We start from the raw sequence: 17,587 nt of genomic DNA on the forward strand, positions 1-17,587 counted from the left end.
ACTTTTTTTTATTTAGCATTACTCTCTATTTGAATCACATGTTGTGATTTTTTCCTCAGACATGTAGCTTTAGCCTCAGTCTTTTAGCACAATATCATGTGTCAACTGGTAACATTAAAAAGTCAGTCAGAGACGGTGTTTTCCAACTCCGGGAGCTAACATTAGCTGAATTATCTAGCTAGCTAGATATGATCTAATTTGCACTAAACTGCCATAAATAGCATCTTAACAGTAGCACCACTGCTATTGAGAACTTTATGTCTGTGATGTACTGATGATCAGAGGTTGATCCAGGTCTATGTTGTGCCTTTTTGAGAAATTCAGTCCTTTATGGTGCAACAACAAGTCAGATTTGGTTTAGCAGTTGTTTCATGTTGCGTTCACGTCTTTAAACATCTCTTAACCTCTCTTTTCTCAACCTTCCACCTCGCCTTTGCTTTCCTTTCACATATTCAGCTAGTGAATGCTACTATTTTCTTTTCTGAAAGAAATATCCCAGGAAATGTTTTAGTGTGACTACATTTTGCGAGATACTGTTGTGCAGTGATGTGCATACATGTGTTTCTAGGAGTGAATACTAAGAATACAATGTTCCCACAGATGTCTGAATCATCTGTGGTTACATCAAACTGCTGCAGGAAAAACTGAAAACTTTAATTTTTCCTCTGCAACTTTCTTTTTCTCTTGACCTTCTTTAATTCATCTGTGATTCAGTTCTCTTGTTTTTGCCCTTTCTCAGTCTTATCTTTTCCCTGCTCGTTTTTCTTCCCTTTCATTTTTCACATTTTCATTCAGATGTTTTTAACAGAATGAAAAATGAAACCAATGAAGTCCCCTTCCTATTTTTTTCTTTTCTTGTTTATTTTTTTTTCTCAGCGTGGTTGAAGTCACTCCCACAATGGGTTACATGCACACGAACAGATGTCGAACCAAAGCCAAGTTTACTCCCACCTGCCATGGTGCACACACACACAAACTCACACATACATTCCCTGTACACATATTTTAACATTATAAATTCAGACATGAGATAAGACAAGTATCTGTCACTCTTCTCCAGCCCAAAGGAGAAAAAGATAATTAATAGTGTTTTATCTGTATTAGCATTATCTGTAACTAGGTTGAGGCTAATAAGATTATTTTCACAACAAAGATAAAGAAAAGTGAATTTATATTACAGAGAACTGCACTTTTCAACAATGCTGCACAACAAAAATTGTTCATCTAGACATTAATTCTTCAAAAATAGAACTTTGTACTATAGTTCAGCTTGCTCTGGTATTATGACCATAATTGTCTTGTTGTTCCACAGCAACACAATACACCGGAACAAAAATTTAACTTGCATAGCATATATACAAACGTCCATGCTATATTTCAATGAAAACATGGTTCATTCTTGACATTGCATGTGTAACTTGTGACAATCTCTTACCGAAAGAAAACTAATTTATTTGCTATCCAAGGCAATCCAAAACCATAAATATTTACTTTTACTTCTTCCTGTCACAAACAGAGACAGCAAAGGGAAATGAGATTTTAACATTTTGATGTTTGGTTAATGGAATGCCACAATTCACCTGTCACTGCGCTGGTGACAGGTGAAGCTATAAGAAGCTTATAAAAACATGTGGCTGACACACTAACTTTCATTTTGTATTGCTGATAAATTCTGTCATCACTCTTGTGACTTGGCATTATGTGTAATATTTCAGTAGTTTTGAAGGTATATAACTCACCAAAGTATTGGACAATAAAATAAATATTTACTTGATGAAAATTCAGGGTCTCACCAAAGTTATTAGAACTCATCCTATGAGGACATGAATGTATGAATCCAATCTCATCCATCCAGTTGTTTCGACATTTCACTCAATACCACAAATGTGAACCTCATCGTGGTGGTAGAAGAAACATCAGAGGATCACTAAAGTCATTAGAGATTCATCATCTGGGTACAAAATGTTGTGCCAATCTTTCCAGTAGATGTTGAAATATTTCACTGGACAAGGGAAAGTTTTGGAGGAAAAGTCAGGGGATCACCAAAGTCAGTAGGTTATATCATCTGGAGACAATGAATGTCTGTACAACGTTTCATGGCAATCTGTCCAATAGTTATTAAGATATTTCAGTCATGCTGCTATAATGGCTATGAATTAAACATTTTATTACAACAGCAACAACTTTTTTCAGAATTTTTATGGATGTCACTAGATGAAAAGCTAGGTTGTAGAAAACAAACTGTAAACATGCACTGATACAGTATTATAACACAGAGAGTAATACAAGGGAGAGCCTGCAACTGTACTTTTAGGAAAATGACCAGCTGACCCTGTCTCCCTACAGCCCCTCTACTAGTCTTTTTACAGAACAAATCACACCAGACACACTACAGATGACCCCTAGACTCAGTATACCCACATCTATCAGCCGGTCCCTCACAGTGAGGCGTCCCCACTGCAGTCTGAGGTGACATAGGCACGGCAATATGAGCGTCATGGCCGACCCGGTCACACTGCCTGTCAAACCCATCAGCAGGGAGAACCTGGGCACCAGCAGGGCCAGTAGGTATGATGTCATCAGCAAGGCGCCACGGACAAGCAGTGCCGAACGAGACAAGCCTCCATGTTTCAATGAGACAGCAGCGTCTGGAGATGGATTGAAGCAGAGAGGTTGAAAAGACATACAGAATTTTTTGTAGTTTATGATGGCCTGACAAACAAGTTTTGTTTATGGGTCGCTCTTTTATGAATCATTGTTTTCCAATAGCATCAGTGTAGTGGTGTCAGTAGCCTCTAATTTTAAAAAGTATGGCATTATTACAGCATGACATTATTTTAATGAGGCAATACAAGTACCACTTAAGTGGTAATATTTAAAAACTGACAATTTACACTGCGCTCAAGTATAAGCTGTGGAGAACAGGGATGCATTTAAAGGCCTGCATTTGAAAATATATGTCATGAAACTGCATTACATCACTCAAGAAACAAGGACGTATTGAAGTCAGATGACCTCATTACTGTTGACAGTTAATAACTGTGTAAAGTTCAGCTCTGGTGACTATGTGTTGACAGTCCACACATTGGCACAGTTTACCTGATCTCTCAACTCTGAAATGGAAATATATGGACCTCCAGTGACTTCTTGATCATGTTGGTCACAGCAAGTATCCAGTATTTACAGTAAATATCTGCTCAATGATTGTTTAGTGAATGATGCGACTTAAGAGAAGCTGTATATCAAGTGCTCAGTGTGAGTTTATCTAAATACATATTTTGCTAATGATTGTCATATTACTTTATTGGTCATGTTGGATCATTTTTCTCCTAGGAACCATAAATTCAGTAGTTAGTAAGATGGCTGCTCAAGGGTGGGTGGTGATCTGTCAACTGACTGTTCATGCTCTTAACAGCGACATCATCCAAAAAGCAGCAGGGATTTCCACCTGAGAGCTGCCCAGTCCAACCATAGCTTCCTACTGGTGACTACCCAAGTCATTTGGGAGTGAATGTCTTGCTCAATGGCAACTTGACAGTATGAGGGGGCAGAAGTATGACTGATTCAATTTCATTATCTCTGTTATCATGGACCATGCAGAGTTTTTAGAATGTGCAAACCTTCAGTCACAGCTCTGTTTCTCCTGACTTCTGCTTTTTCACAGAGTATTCATTAATGTGCAAAGAAAATGACAGCTCCCTGAGGCCATGTGTGATCTACACAGTAGTTATTTAACTTGTAAAACATAGATCTACTGTAAAGATCACACCTCAGCTCTATCTCATGGGTACAATCTACTATAAATTAGATTTCTCAATAGATGGCCTGGAGGAAATTTTACTCCATGTATGGGGACAATACTTTGCGTGAGATCAGAGGTTTAACTATAAAATAGGTCTGTTCACCTTTGAGCAGACAGGTTTGTAGTATTTCAGCAGCTGAGTAGAATGGCAGAGGGTAGGACAGCAGGGCTTTAGCCAGCAGACACAGGTTGACTAAAGGTCGAAGGTCAGAGGGCAGGTTGTCTGTGATGACCTCGCTGGTCTCTGCCCCCCAGGTAAAAACGGCCTAATGGAGGAAGAAAACAATCTATACAATCAGTCAATCAATCAGTCAATTAGCTTTTTTCCATCCTTTGATTCGACCTGCTGTTTCAAAGTAGACATTGAGCCAAATTTGGCTTTCAACAAATTCTAGTAGTAAGATTCAGAAGCTGTAATGTGGAATTTTAAAATACACAAGACAAGTTGCAGTTTTTAAACTACTTTTGGTTTCTAATGAATGTCTACTCCAGAAGCCATCAACTATTCACCACAAATCTGATTAGATTTTGTACCAAACATTACTAACCAGTAAAGAAAACATAGTTTTCATGATGCAGGCAGCACCATGAGTCCATCCCAACATGGCATTAAATTGCCCTCTGTCCTCCATACTGCCCTCCAGAGGAGGGAGGAAGATCTGTGAAGTGTAGGAGAAGATGATGACACCCACAGAGACGAGGAAGTCCTCTGGATCCACAGACAGAGACAGACAAGACCAAGACCAGCTGCTGGCCCGACTCAGACAGTACAACATGACCAGCAGGCTGACAGAGAGGCAGAGACAAAAGGAGAGAATGCTCTAATAAAGGCAAGCATAATCCTTTCATTCATCAATTCATTCTTTTAAACATTTATTTGTAGAGGAGGGTCCAATGAGGAAAGATGAGGAGAAAGAAGGAAGGCATAAATCAATTGCAGAAAATGAAATACAGCAATTTAAAGCAGAAATGAATAATGGGAGAACACATGTCAAATGTATAAAACTCATAATGTATTTTCTAAATTTCATTTGGATGCACCCATAAATCAAACCAACATTAGTGCCACAAATCTGTAAATTGAGCCTAAATTCAAAATAACATAAGACAAATAAAAAGTAACTACAATGACTGATATGAACACGTCCTGCTGATACAGTGTCACCCTCACAAATGTAACTAGTTTTGATATTTTCACAAAACTAGTTGTGTTCAGTCACATACACAAGAAAGCATATCAGACCTTTTACTGTAGTGTAATAAACCCCAAGACTAAATATTTTTCTTCCTTGAATGATCAGGAAATAAACTGAGAAGTATTGTGTATATTAACAAGACTTAATAGCTAAATAAAAGCAAAGAGATCAGAGGGCTCCAAGAGCTCAAGGAGCCAGAGAACCTGGAGACCTAGATTCATTTTCCCTGCCTCATGCAAGACACCTGGCATGAGAAATAAATCAAACAACCAGTAACAGGGGCGTGTAGCAGGTGGGAGCAGACAGCATAACCAGCAGCAGCTGCAAAATGATCACAAGAGTGAGAATGAGAGCTTGTCAGATTATAAAGACCGCCTTGTTTTATTGATTTAACAGGATTGGTGGGTTTGTCAGCTGATACTGATCAGCTGGCAACGTGCACAAAATTCACCGCTCTGTCAGAATGAATGTGATGCTTCTTTTATTCAGTCACCTGATCAGTATGTGAGCCAGAGAGCAGAGCAGGCTGAGGGTGGAGACCGGTCTCAGATCAGTCAGCAAGAGGCAGGGCAGCAGGAACACCAGAGACACCAGTGAACACACTGATCGAGGAACAGCCAATCCTGATAGACTGTCAGACAAAAGACTGGTGGAGACGACTAGATAGAGGGTGCAGGTCATCAACAGTTCAATGACCTAGAGAAGAAAGAGACAGGGGTGCAAACAAGGATGTTTACTCCATGAAATGACTATATCGTGGGAAACAATGGACATTTCTTTTTCACCAACATCAACATGTAAATCTTAACTCATGTTAAATTAACCTAGACAAGTTAATTAGTTTGAATTTAAGTCTCAAAATCACATATATTTGTTTTTTGTGTTACCTGAGCTACATTAACCATCCATCCCCCAAGTCCAGGCCAGTTGGGCCACAGTCCTTTGCAGCAAGCCTCTACTACGTCCTGGTAGCTGTGCCGGACTCTGATATTTGGCACGGAGCAAGACCCTCCACTGAAAGACACACATGTACTACATTTTACCATGATACAATGAGTCTGATACACATTCATACTTTTGACTGTTGTTACTGTTTTTTGAGGCAAGTGTTGAATAAATGTTTGAAATCTTACAAAAAGTGTTTTCAAGTTTCAAGTTGATTTTTATTTATACAGCTTTTTAAAAAGAGAACAGAGTTTTGTGCCAAAGTGCTTCACAAAGACAGACATGTATAGACATATAAGCATAAAGACATATATGTGCATAACAGATGTTGTAAAAATAAAGCAAGATTAAAATAGAAACACGTTTAAACACAATTAAAACCCAAGAAATCAGAACACAATGAAAAGCCGGAGAATAAAAGTGGGTCTTAAGGTGCATCTTAAAAGCACCAACAGACTCAGACTGTCTTAATGGCCTCCGGCAGGCTATTCAAGAGCCGAGCAGCCGCTACAGACTTCAGCTCTGTTGAAAGTTGAAGCCAGTGTGTGTCCAAGTGAGCACAAAAAGGGTTTTTTTCCCGTCTTTTTAATAGCTTGCAGTATATATTTGAAATCAAACTCGGCTGAATTGAACTGATCATCAGAATCTTTGTTCAATTCAAATGTACCTCACAAGCCAGTGATGTGAAAGCAAACACAAATAACATTGTTACACACCAACACATTCACGTTTCTCTTCATCTGTGACGGTGGTGCTGCTGCTGAGGCTCACCATTGCTGAATGAACAAAAAGACACATTCTCTACTCTCTACTTTGTGTTTAGGCCCCAACAAAATCTTGGGAATAAAAACAGGAAGAACTTAGTTGGTTATTGCTTGTTGGAAACCACAACAATGAGACAAAGTTTAAAAAGATGCTGAGTATATTTCTGCTTTAAAGAAAAGGAAAAGAGTAAGCAGATTAAATTGAAAACATGCTGCTATGTAATACAAATGTTGTAAACCTGACTGCAGTTGGGTAATTACACCAGTAGAAAAGAACAGATCAGAAAATAATAGAAACCATACCTTTCTTCTTCTTCATACAAACAGGCCACCAAAATCCTTCCTGTGTGGTTACAAACCCAGGCTGACAGAACCAGTAGAACCAGACCCACATAGCCTGACTGGACCAGAGCGAAGGGCAAACCCAACACAAAGATACCCTGAGGGGGAGAAGAGAGAAGGAGGGAGAGAGAGAACATAGATGGATAGGTTTAAGGGGATAGTGAGGAAGACAAGATATGACAAGAGACCAAGAGCTTACTGAAAATGCCTCAAAAACTCCCCCAATACCCTGTTATCATCCACTGGGTTACTTTAGACTGGATTGCTTTACAGCACAAAACCACTTTCCCCCCTTTAAGCCAAAGAAAAACAAAATCAAAACAAGATTTACGGGAGATTTATGGTACAAAGCAGATACTCACTCACTATCTGCAGGATGCTCATTTTACACAGAAGAAATAATTATTGAGACAAAGGTAAAATGTGAAAATTCAAAAACTTTGCAGAAAGATTAAGGTAAGAAAAGAAGAGAAAGTGAAGAAAAAGGACGCTGGTAGGATGACGAGGGGGCGAGAAGACAATTTTTGGCATAATGCCTAGAGAGTTTGAGGATGCAGGAGCCCAGCAGGAGCAGAAGGGAGAGGAGAGTTGAGCTTTGGCCCATCACCAAGGGAAAATGTTTGTGACTGCCAGAGAGAGAAGCAAAGAGCGAGGAGAGAATGGAGGTGGGAAAGGCGAGGTAAGCTGAGAAGAAGATAGAGGAGAGGAGGAGAGGAACGAAACGGAAAGGAGGGAAGGGGGGGGCGGTGAAAGGTGCGACCTCGCGGCTTGAGAGCAGGAGGTTGGAGGAGCGAGAAGAAGGGGAGATCAGAGGAGACAACAAGTTACTTTGATGGAGCTGCTGTGTTTTGGATGTTGGAACACGGCGATACACAGACTCACCGAGAGAGTTGTGGAAACACATCATAGACCACAGACACACGCTAACACACACACACACACACACACACACTGCGGACGCATAAACAGACGTGCACGCAGTCTCTCACTTTCAAGTTACTAAGTCGTAACTGGTGTCTGTTAGGCATATGCTGATAGAGCTTTGATGTTAAAATGGAGCTGCTGGGGATGAAAGCAGTTTGAGAGAAATCTGACGCTCAAGTATCTGATTTCATCCCCCCCCCTCACCCCCTCCCCGCTCCTCTCTCTCTCTACTCTCTCTCTGCACTTCTTTTTCTCTCTGTGTTTTTGCCAGCTAATTCCTCATTGGTTACTCTGAGCACAACCTGAAGCAGCTCCCAATCACAAAGGGGTACAACAAGGGAGGAAAAAAGAAATCTGCGATTGGCTCTGAAGAAGATGGAGAAGAAGCTAAAGAGACGAAACATTCTTTTCAGCTCTATCTTGCCACAATCTGACATTTCCTTCCTTTAAAAATCTGTTTGTTCAGGGTATGTTGACCAAGCACATACGCTCTTTTTCATACTTTACACACCCAATATCGGTAACCAAGCAGCATGCGACACATGCTGAAAAAATAAGGATTATTACACATTCACTGTTCCTGTCTGGACTCCCCAGGTGGAAGATTTCAACTGTTGCCCTTCAGGACATGCACAATATTTTATGCAAGCACATGCCCCATGCACAAAAAGTGATAGAGAAATGTCTTTCCGCACCATGAGGGGATTAGATGGAGCAGACGCCACCAGACACCGACAGGTTTGACATTTAAATAACTGAAAGTGCCTTTTTTTTTTTTTTTTACATAACAGAAATTGTATTCCTAAATGTAATCAAGGTTATTTTGTTTAAATTCCACTGCTGAGGTGGAAAAAACGGTGAAAAGGATGTGTGCAATTTGTGCTTTTGTCTCATAATCCTTTCAAGATGGACACATGTATTTCCACATGATTTTTGTACACAAGTAATGTGAATTTCAAAATTTATGAAATATATTGAGAGGATGTTAGCCACTGTTACTCCCTTTTCTTTGCTGATCATGATCATGAAAAGTGCCATAATGAGGTTGACAACAATGGTGACAATTACTTTCCTGGTGAAGATGATACTAGAGCTGAAACAATTAGTCTATTGAGCTGTTAGTTAGACAGAAATTGGCAACGAATTTTCATCACTGATTAATCATTTCAGTCATTTTTCAAACACAAACATTTTCTGGTTCCAGCTTCTAAAAAGTGAGACATTGATATTTTTCTCTGTTATGTATGATAGTAAAATGAATATATTGGTTGGCTGGAAAAAAACAAGCAATTTAAACATGTCCTCTTGGGCTCTTGAAAGTTGTGATGGGCATTTTTCTGATGTTTTATAGACTACCAAGCAATGAATGAATCAATGATGGTTTTAATAATTGTTGTGGTAAATAAAGGTTAGGCCAGATACTTATTGCAATTGGATATTGATGAATGAAGAATCATTTACTTGCAGTCCTACATGATACTTCTGGTAATGTTTGTAATGAGGATAATATTGGTGATGATGATGATGATGATGATGAAGGAGAGATCTACTGAATAACTGGTTGAAGATTACACTAAAACTGGAAAAGTGTACTTTTTTGATGCACTAACCTGCAGCATATTCAGCCTTGCTTTTCTTGCAGGGTCTTAGGAAGATGATTTGGCAGCGCAATGAACCAAATAACTTTTGACAGCCATCTTTCCAAAACAAAATGAGGACATTCTTCATTTCCCTACAGCTTATATGAGTTTGAAAATCATATTTACTTCTTTTTCAACCCACTTTAAAGTAAAACATCATTCATGAACTGAAATGTCCTTCAATCATAGGTAGTTATAGTAACATCAGCCTTTCTCAGTGTCAGAAACAAAAGATCCATGTTGCTAATCTGCGATGAAGACACACAACATGGAGCTACCTCATTAACAACCAGGTCTGAATTTGAACTGAGTTTAATAATATTCCCAAGTCAGGAGCCTTGAGAGATGGAGCTGGATTTTGCATTTCTGGCAGCAAATTTGCTCTCTAATAAAAACTTTATTAAGCTGGCAGACAGTCAGTTATATTGGCATCAATAAAGCACCACCGGAAAATACATATTTTCTTTTTAGCCTTGATAGGAGATAAAACTGCTGTCCTTTTTGACGAGCATTAGGACATCTGTTAGCCCCTTAACAAATAGATTTGTCATTTATTTTTGCAAAGAAAGGTGTTTATACATGAAATATGTTCTGCTTCTTTTATCACTGTCTGAGATCTTTACTTAACCTAACTATTAACATGAACCTTGACCAAGAGGATTACTGAGCAATCCATTCAGTTAAGGTTCTTGATTACAGTGCGCTGCAGGAAATGAAGAACCTGCAAAACATTAACTAACCCAGCAATCCAGGAGGGTGTTGGGAAACCTTACCGCAAGTAAAGTAAAATTAGAACCATACAAACCACAGTCTAGTTGTATGTCTAGTTGCTACTAAATCCAAATATAGTTGAAGGCACTGAGTTTACATTACAGATTACAGATAGAATATTTGATTTAAATCAGTAATATGGAATATATCACAGTCTGACAAGACAAGGCACAGACACTCTGTTTCTAATGAAGAAAAAAAAATCCTGGCACTCAGACAGACAGACTTGCATCAATAAAGCAATCACATAAAATACTTGTTTATCTACTAAATATCACGTGCTGGTATATGTATGTATATGGGCTGACAACAGTGCTAACAATGATTAAAATTCTGTGTGTTTACAGCAATCTCACACAAAAGCATTTGATGCAAATTCACCTCAATTCCTGATGGAACATGTTTGCATGTGTATGTGACTATCTGTGTCTTCATTTTCCTGCATATGCGTGTGTGTGTGTGTGTGTGTGTATGCATGCATACACTGTACTGATGCCCTAATGTCATAATGTATTCTCTACGGACCCAGTGACACTGTTCAATTACACTACAGTTATTCAGTGAAAGAACACATTTACATGAGCGCAGCGATTGAATATGGCCCAGCATTTACAGCATAATAAGCTATTAGCATTATCGCCACGAGAACATACACTGTGACCGTGAGCTTTTATTTATTTATTTATTTTTTAAATGTGATTCATGCTTTATTTGATTATGAAGACTGGAGAATGCCTGACACAAAGCCTGCAAGATCACAAAGCATTGTTTAGTAATATTAAAACACAATGGGAGCAGATGAAATACTCTGCAAACTTAATGCTTTTTGAATATAGCGTGCAGCTTGGCGCCTAAACAGGGGGGTATTTGCATTTGGCGTTTGTCTTCTGCGAGAGAAAAGGGGGGAAACAGACATTAGGTTTTGGAGAAAGAGGGGGAAAGGCATGCGGAAATTGAAGAAACAAAATAATCATTGCAGTTGCAGTTAGCTGAAGTATGTTATTGGAAAACCAAATTCTGAAGACAAATGCGTGGACTTTGACAAACAGGTTATGACTATCCATGTCAATCCTCATACATACCATAGTGACTGGCTGCTTGGTAAGCAGGAAAATTAATGTATGCAAGTGTATAAACCAATGCTTTTCATGAATAGTTGACAGTAATGTACAATGTACATTGAATTGAAATGTTCCTGAAGTTCTCGCCCAACAATCATGACATCTTTTTCAGTCGCATTTTGCTTTTTCAACTCATAATGTCTTATGTATGTAACAGATATCCATACATAAACTCTCCCTTACCTGTATAGCATTGGTGACATTCCAGCCGGCCTCCCAGGCGGTGATGGTTGAAGTAGGATTCAAAGCTGTGGTGCTCTGAACTGGTCCAGCTAAACTCATCCTTACTCTCTCTTCTTCCAAGCTGGTGAAAAACTGAGCAGATCCCTCTTCGATTCCCTCCTCATCTTTTTTCTCCTCTCCATCTTCAGCAAGTCTCTGCTTCTGTATATCCCCTCCAAGATGTTTGACCAACCTGTAGGATCTTCTCTTGTTCCTTTGTTTTTGGTTGAAACTTGAGTTCTCCTCACTGTTGCCTGCTTGTACCTCAGAAGATTTACTTCTTTCTTTGTCATAAGGCCTGTTGTTTCTTAACCAAGGGGGGTCTACTGTAGAGACAGCTGATGTCATGGTGATAGTTCTGGGTCCAGTGGAGATTATAGTCGCTCTGCTTTCTTTAAAAGTTGGACTCTCCTGCCATGAAGTGCTGGTGGATCCCATCAGGTCAGGAGCTTTTGTTCTCTCTATCATAGTAGGATTATCTTGCTCAGTCAGAGACAGGCTGTTTACTCCAGATGATGGTCTGCTTCTTCTGGCGTCATCAGAACTCGCAATATTTTTGTTTGCCACATTCTCAAAAGGTAATCTGTTGTCCTCATTGTAGCTTCTATTCAACTCGTCACATTGGGTCAGAATCAGCATCTCTTCATCTTCCTGAAAGAACCTGCAGATCAAAACCACTTTACTGAGTTTGAAGTTTCTGTGTTCTCAATCACTTTACCAAGAAGCACTTACCAAACAGTATCTTTTTGCTCCACTACGATTATGAGTTCCAAAAGTTTTTACAAAAATAACTAAGGTTCTCAACAATATTTCTACTCCTTCAGATGTAAATTGAATGAATTTGAGGATGAAGTGCAGACTGTCTGCTTTAAATTGAAGGGACTTTCAGCCACCTCACACTTTCAAAAATCTTTGCTGTGGTATATTGTCGCAATCTAGTGAAATTTAACTTAATGAAAAACATCTAATTATTATTATATTTAAAGAACAAGATGTGTGTGAAAATGTGTGTGAAATGTATGCATATAATTATAAATGTGTGATATTAACATGCATATATTACACATATTTGTATAGATAGATATGTATAAAAAGTCCCAAAAATATATTTATGCTTCTGTCTAATTGTGATAATTGAATAAATATCATAAAAACAAAAAAAATAAAAACATCCTTTTTTGGAGTAACTGCACTCTAATATTTCAATATCTAAATCAATACATACAAAAATACATTAGGTTTATAAATGATGTGACTCACCTTGTTGTCCAGTCCAGGTGTAATCTGGACACCGCCCAGCCCCACAGAGACCCAGCAGCACTCATGGGCTGCCCAGAGCTCCGAGCCCAGTAAGGAGAGCCCATCTTCAGCCTCACTGCCTGCGGAGTCAGCCTCTCTGTGTCTGGAGGTCTACGGGTCTGAGAAAGCTTGACTGACACTGGACACATTAACACACTCATACACAACCCAAACACACACATTTACACATCTACAATGTCTGCCCATAAAGAAACTGCACAAACACATGAGCGACATACACAACGGCAAAAGCACACCTGCTTAACTACACACATGCACAGGAGTGTGAAAAAGTGACTGACAAGTTGGTGAGCTGTAACATTATAATTTGCCGATGTTTTCAACGGTGAAGGAGTAAACAGCAATAATGGCCTCCACAGTAGATAACTGCACTCAGGGATGCAGTGGAGGGCAAAGCCATAACAACTTAGTATACCTACCTTTTAGTTTTTGCACAATGAAATGTATACGGTCTTACATTCCTACATACTATATAACCTCCTATCACATTAAAGCAATGCTGTCATGAAAATCTTAACCTATAGGTGGTATATTGATAATTACCATTTGTAGGGTGTAATTTAGCAACCATTGCGCCATCATTGTTTGCTCCAGTAGAAGTCAGTTTCAACTAATTTCACGTCTGTTTTTGTAAAGGTTTAAGCAACATTATGGGCTTTGTAACACAAAGAGTGAATGTTTCTATTGCCTTACTGTATTTTAAGTCTCTGTATGTGCACTCAGCTCTGTTTTTATGAGTGTGCGCACCAAACTACTTCAACTTTTTGCCCCAGAGTGTGGTGAGTTGTGCAGGGCAGCAGGAGGAGCCACAGAACAGTAGTGTAACAGGGACCAAAACTTCTGTCCAACTCCGTTCTTTCCTGCCCTGCTCCCCTCACGTCTCATGTAATTTATGCTCCATTTCGCACTTTTCAACTATTTTTTTCTTTTTTTTTTGTCTTATCCCTTGTGCTGCTTTGTTCCTGGTAGCCAGAGCTGTACTGATGCAGTGTTTCATTTGCTTTGTAGCATCTGAAGCTTTTATATCCAAAACCACTCTGCTTCTGGAGCACACTGATGTATATTTTAAAGCCCTTTATGGATTTGGTGTATTAGCACCTGCCTCACACTCAAGGCAGGCGGTCTCACATGTTCAATTTTTTTTTATTTTTTTTTTACCGGCAGCAGAAAGTTCACTCACAGTGCTACTTAAGATGGCTGTATACTCCTTCAGATGTGCTTGTTGAATGGTGGAAAAGCCTATTAATATATAATTGGGTTAAGTGAGAATATATTCTATATTTTTTATGTAATTTAGGAGAACCAACCCTTTAAAGATTAAATCATGCCATGAAAGGCACCTGACAAAAACTGCTGCTGCTCTTGGTTTATTGTGTGAAACAATGAACAATGACAAATGTGCAACAAAGCCTTCAACAGAGATCAGGGATTGACAGCTGGGACAAAATCAATATAACATGGTGCACAATAAGAGTCAAAACATTCATGCAAAACATTGATTCGTAGAGTCATTAGTCAAATTGTTCCACTTAACCAAATTATTGTAGAATTAGACATTTTTAGAGGATGAAAGCAATCCTTCCAATGCATGAAGTCAGTCAGTAAGTTGTACACATGTGTGTACATAGAGTTTATCTATGTCTTTATCTGTTTATCCTCTTCAAAACATCTCAAGCTACTGTTTAACCCAGGAGCGCTTTGGACCTCCTGCAGAGTGGAGCGCGCGGGGGGGGATGCGTGTGTTTCTGCATAGTCTGTGTGTGAGTGTGTGTGCGTGCTAGGGAAAGAAAGTGAGCTACAAAACAGAGTAATCTGATTATCTGGTACCACTTTCTAAAAAGGTGTTTATAAAGATAATAACGAGTGGTGTTATTAATGGCTAATAAATCATTACTAATGTTTTGTAGATTAGAAACATTTTGAGTTTCACTAAGATTGAATAGTGTGGTACAAATTAAATGTATTATTATTATTTATTACTTTAGCCATTATACCAACCATTTATGGGCTTCTGGGTGAAATCCACATGGCTGGTGTTTATCATATTCTATTTGGTAGGTATTAACACAGTTAAATGTAAATAAATGTTGGCAATCATATAATAACACCCGCAATTTTTTAACTTTCTAATAACCATCAAATTTGAAGTAATTCATATTATTTAGAAAAAAACTTTTTATCAAAGATTTTTGGAAGAAAGTGATATCACATTTCCCACATTGTTAATTGTTAACGTCCTTTGTGCCCCAGGTTATGTTGTACTTGGTAGGCTATACGGTACAACTTAAAGGTGCAGTGTGTAGAGTTTTGTGGCGTCTAGTGGAACAGACTTGGCAGAAATGGAATGTTTCAATTAGTGTATAATCACCTGAAAATAAGAATTGATGTGTTTTCGTTACTTTAGAATGAGCCCTTTATATCTACATAGGGAATGGGTCCTCTTCCACGGAGCCCACCATGTTGCACCTCCATGTTTCTACAGTAGCCCAGGATGGACAAACCAAACACTGGCTCTAGAGAGGGCCTTTTGCGTTTTATGCGAGTTTCGCAGCAAAGCTAGGTTCTCCTACAGGCTTGGAAGGGGAGGGTGAGGGGTAACCTATTCAGTTGGTTGCAATCTGCAACCTCACAACTAGATGCCACTGAAATCTACAAACTGGTCCTTCAAAAAAGATGGTATATTTTTGTTATCGTCATGCCAAATATACATTTGCTGTGTGCTGGAAAACGTCACTAAAGCCATGTTTGAATCAGTTGCTAAAAGGACTTTGAATCTCGTTATCTATGGAAAAATAAATCAAAATAATTAAAAGGAATATCTAAGAACGTTGAAAGGATATGGGCACCGTTTATGGATATCCTGAAAATGAACTGCATGGAGGATTTTTCAATAGTTGAGACTTAAGTTTGACCAAACTGTACAACATCAGTAGTTTTCTTCTTTTACTTTTTTTTGGTGTCTTTTTGATTGTGTTTTGTATATCTGCATATAGTACCTGTCAAAAGTTTGGACGCACTTTCTCATTTCAAGTGAATGGGAAGGTGCGTCCAAAATTTTGACTGGTACTTTATATTTTTAAAGCAGAATAAATATAGCCTAACGTTTTAAAGAAGAAAAAAAAGAAACCTTTCTATCTAGGCAGCTCTTTATCTGTTTTTGATTTGTTCTCAGTCGGCTTGTGAAGTTCAGAACTTCTGTTGAACCTTTCCATATTTTTTTCATTATTTTCTCCCTCCCTCTGTCCCAAGTTTAAGCCTGGAGGGAAGAGGGGGAGAGCAGCGAGGAAGAGGAGGGGGAGGAGGGGGAGGAGGAGGAGTAGAGAGAGAGAGGGAGAGTTTGGACCAACTTCTTTCAAACTTTCCGTCGACATTCAGCTCAGCAGAGAGGTGCGCGAGAGGACAGCGCTGACTGCACAGCGCGCGCGGCACGATATCAAACTTCAGATTGGACAAACATGAAGCGAGTCCGGCTCGTGCTTCTGACCGCGTTGCTATGGCAATGTTGCAACGCTCAGCAGAGAGGTGAGTCCTCAGAGACTGATAGATAAGACTACTGATCAATACCTCTCTACATTAATCAATACGCGGCACAGCGAGAGTTATTCACCGCAGAGAAACAGTCTAATGAGCTCAGTGCTTTTCACTCACGGCTGCTGCTCATTTCCCTTAATCAGTTAATCAGTCAACAGCTCGTAACACATTAGCTAAATGAAAGAAGTCACGATTGGAGAGATTTTGTAAACCTGCTCAGATGCACATGCAGTGTGGTAGGCAGGAGCATTTTGTCATTAATGTCACTTTTTACCCTCACACTCACAAAGTTGTCTAAAAGTCTTTATGCAAATCGTGATACTGTGTCAAACCTAATTATTACAAACACACTCGTGCAAGGGCGTTTAGCCGGAGTGTTTGGGATGGTTTTGTTATTGGGGAAACAGTCAGACACAATAGCTTCAAGTCTTAGTTGTTATGTTTAGACTCATAAATCAAATTAAGTGGTTGAACATCAGCATGACAGATCTTGGCATGACTGCATGTGCTAATAAAGTACAGATAGTTGTTTGGCTGACCATTTTGCAGTGACTGCTTACACCAGCACTGTTTATGATTATCTACTGAGCATTGCACAAATTTATGTCTACCCCCTAGTGAGTTTTCACCCTCTCACAGTTGTAGCCAATGAGACATAATCTATGGTTCTGTGCCTTTATAAAAAATCATCAGGTTATTTAGGGTTGCAAAAGAGGATATCCTTTGTGAAATAACAAGTAATCTATACTATAACCTTTCATTGTGTACCACACTTGTTTTAGATTTTGTGCAATTTGTCCAGGTCTCACTTTCTGAATGATAGGAAGTTCAGTTGTTTTAAATATGAATTTATGGGCCTTGTACAAACACATAGAGCTGGGTTTAGTGTTTCCCTGTTGCCTTGGTGTATTCTTCTAAAAATGTCAGTCACAATGTGACTTAAAAGTTATGTTCACCCAAATTATGGAAAAACATTTTCTCTCTTACTTCCATTGGGATCTAGCCACGC

At 39.0% G+C, this 17,587-nt stretch overlaps 2 protein-coding genes across 8 annotated transcripts in view; one reads left to right on the top strand and one right to left on the bottom strand.

Annotated features, from left to right (window-relative positions):
• Positions 1-830: 830 nt before the first annotated feature.
• LOC137169708 (vesicular inhibitory amino acid transporter-like) lies at positions 831-16,302 on the bottom strand. Its single transcript, XM_067573030.1, has 8 exons — positions 12,988-16,302; positions 11,689-12,388; positions 7,011-7,147; positions 5,886-6,012; positions 5,492-5,694; positions 4,351-4,588; positions 3,906-4,068; positions 831-2,648 (listed from the first exon to the last, which is right to left on the bottom strand). The coding sequence occupies exons 1-8, from the start codon at positions 13,206-13,208 to the stop codon at positions 2,341-2,343; spliced, it is 2,097 nt and encodes a 698-aa protein (XP_067429131.1). The 5' UTR covers positions 13,209-16,302; the 3' UTR covers positions 831-2,340.
• Positions 16,303-16,401: 99 nt separating this feature from the next.
• The window catches only part of lama2 (laminin, alpha 2), a 206,463-nt gene continuing 205,277 nt past the window's right edge, over positions 16,402-17,587 (top strand). For all 7 annotated transcript variants that reach the window (XM_067573019.1, XM_067573021.1, XM_067573020.1 and 4 more), the window contains exon 1: positions 16,402-16,569. In XM_067573019.1, the coding sequence (XP_067429120.1) occupies positions 16,503-16,569 (67 nt within the window). In that variant the 5' untranslated portion in view covers positions 16,402-16,502. The remainder of the gene's footprint in view (positions 16,570-17,587) is intronic.

The sequence above is a fragment of the Thunnus thynnus genome, chromosome 18 (assembly GCF_963924715.1).
Source record: "Thunnus thynnus chromosome 18, fThuThy2.1, whole genome shotgun sequence".
In the NCBI taxonomy this organism is placed as follows: Eukaryota; Metazoa; Chordata; class Actinopteri; order Scombriformes; family Scombridae; genus Thunnus; species Thunnus thynnus.

What these genes read in the sequence shown, in the direction of transcription:
- LOC137169708 (XM_067573030.1), bottom strand. Translation starts at nt 13,208, where the DNA reads ATGTGTGTGTTTGGGTTGTGTATGAGTGTGTTAATGTGTCCAGTGTCA. An exon ending in ATGTCACCAATGCTATACAG is followed by an intron (nt 7,148 to 11,688) that starts GTAAGGGAGAGT and finishes TCTCCCCCTCAG; the next exon opens with GGTATCTTTGTGTTGGGTTT. An exon ending in AAACTATGTTTTCTTTACTG is followed by an intron (nt 4,069 to 4,350) that starts GTTAGTAATGTT and finishes TTCCTCCATTAG; the next exon opens with GCCGTTTTTACCTGGGGGGC.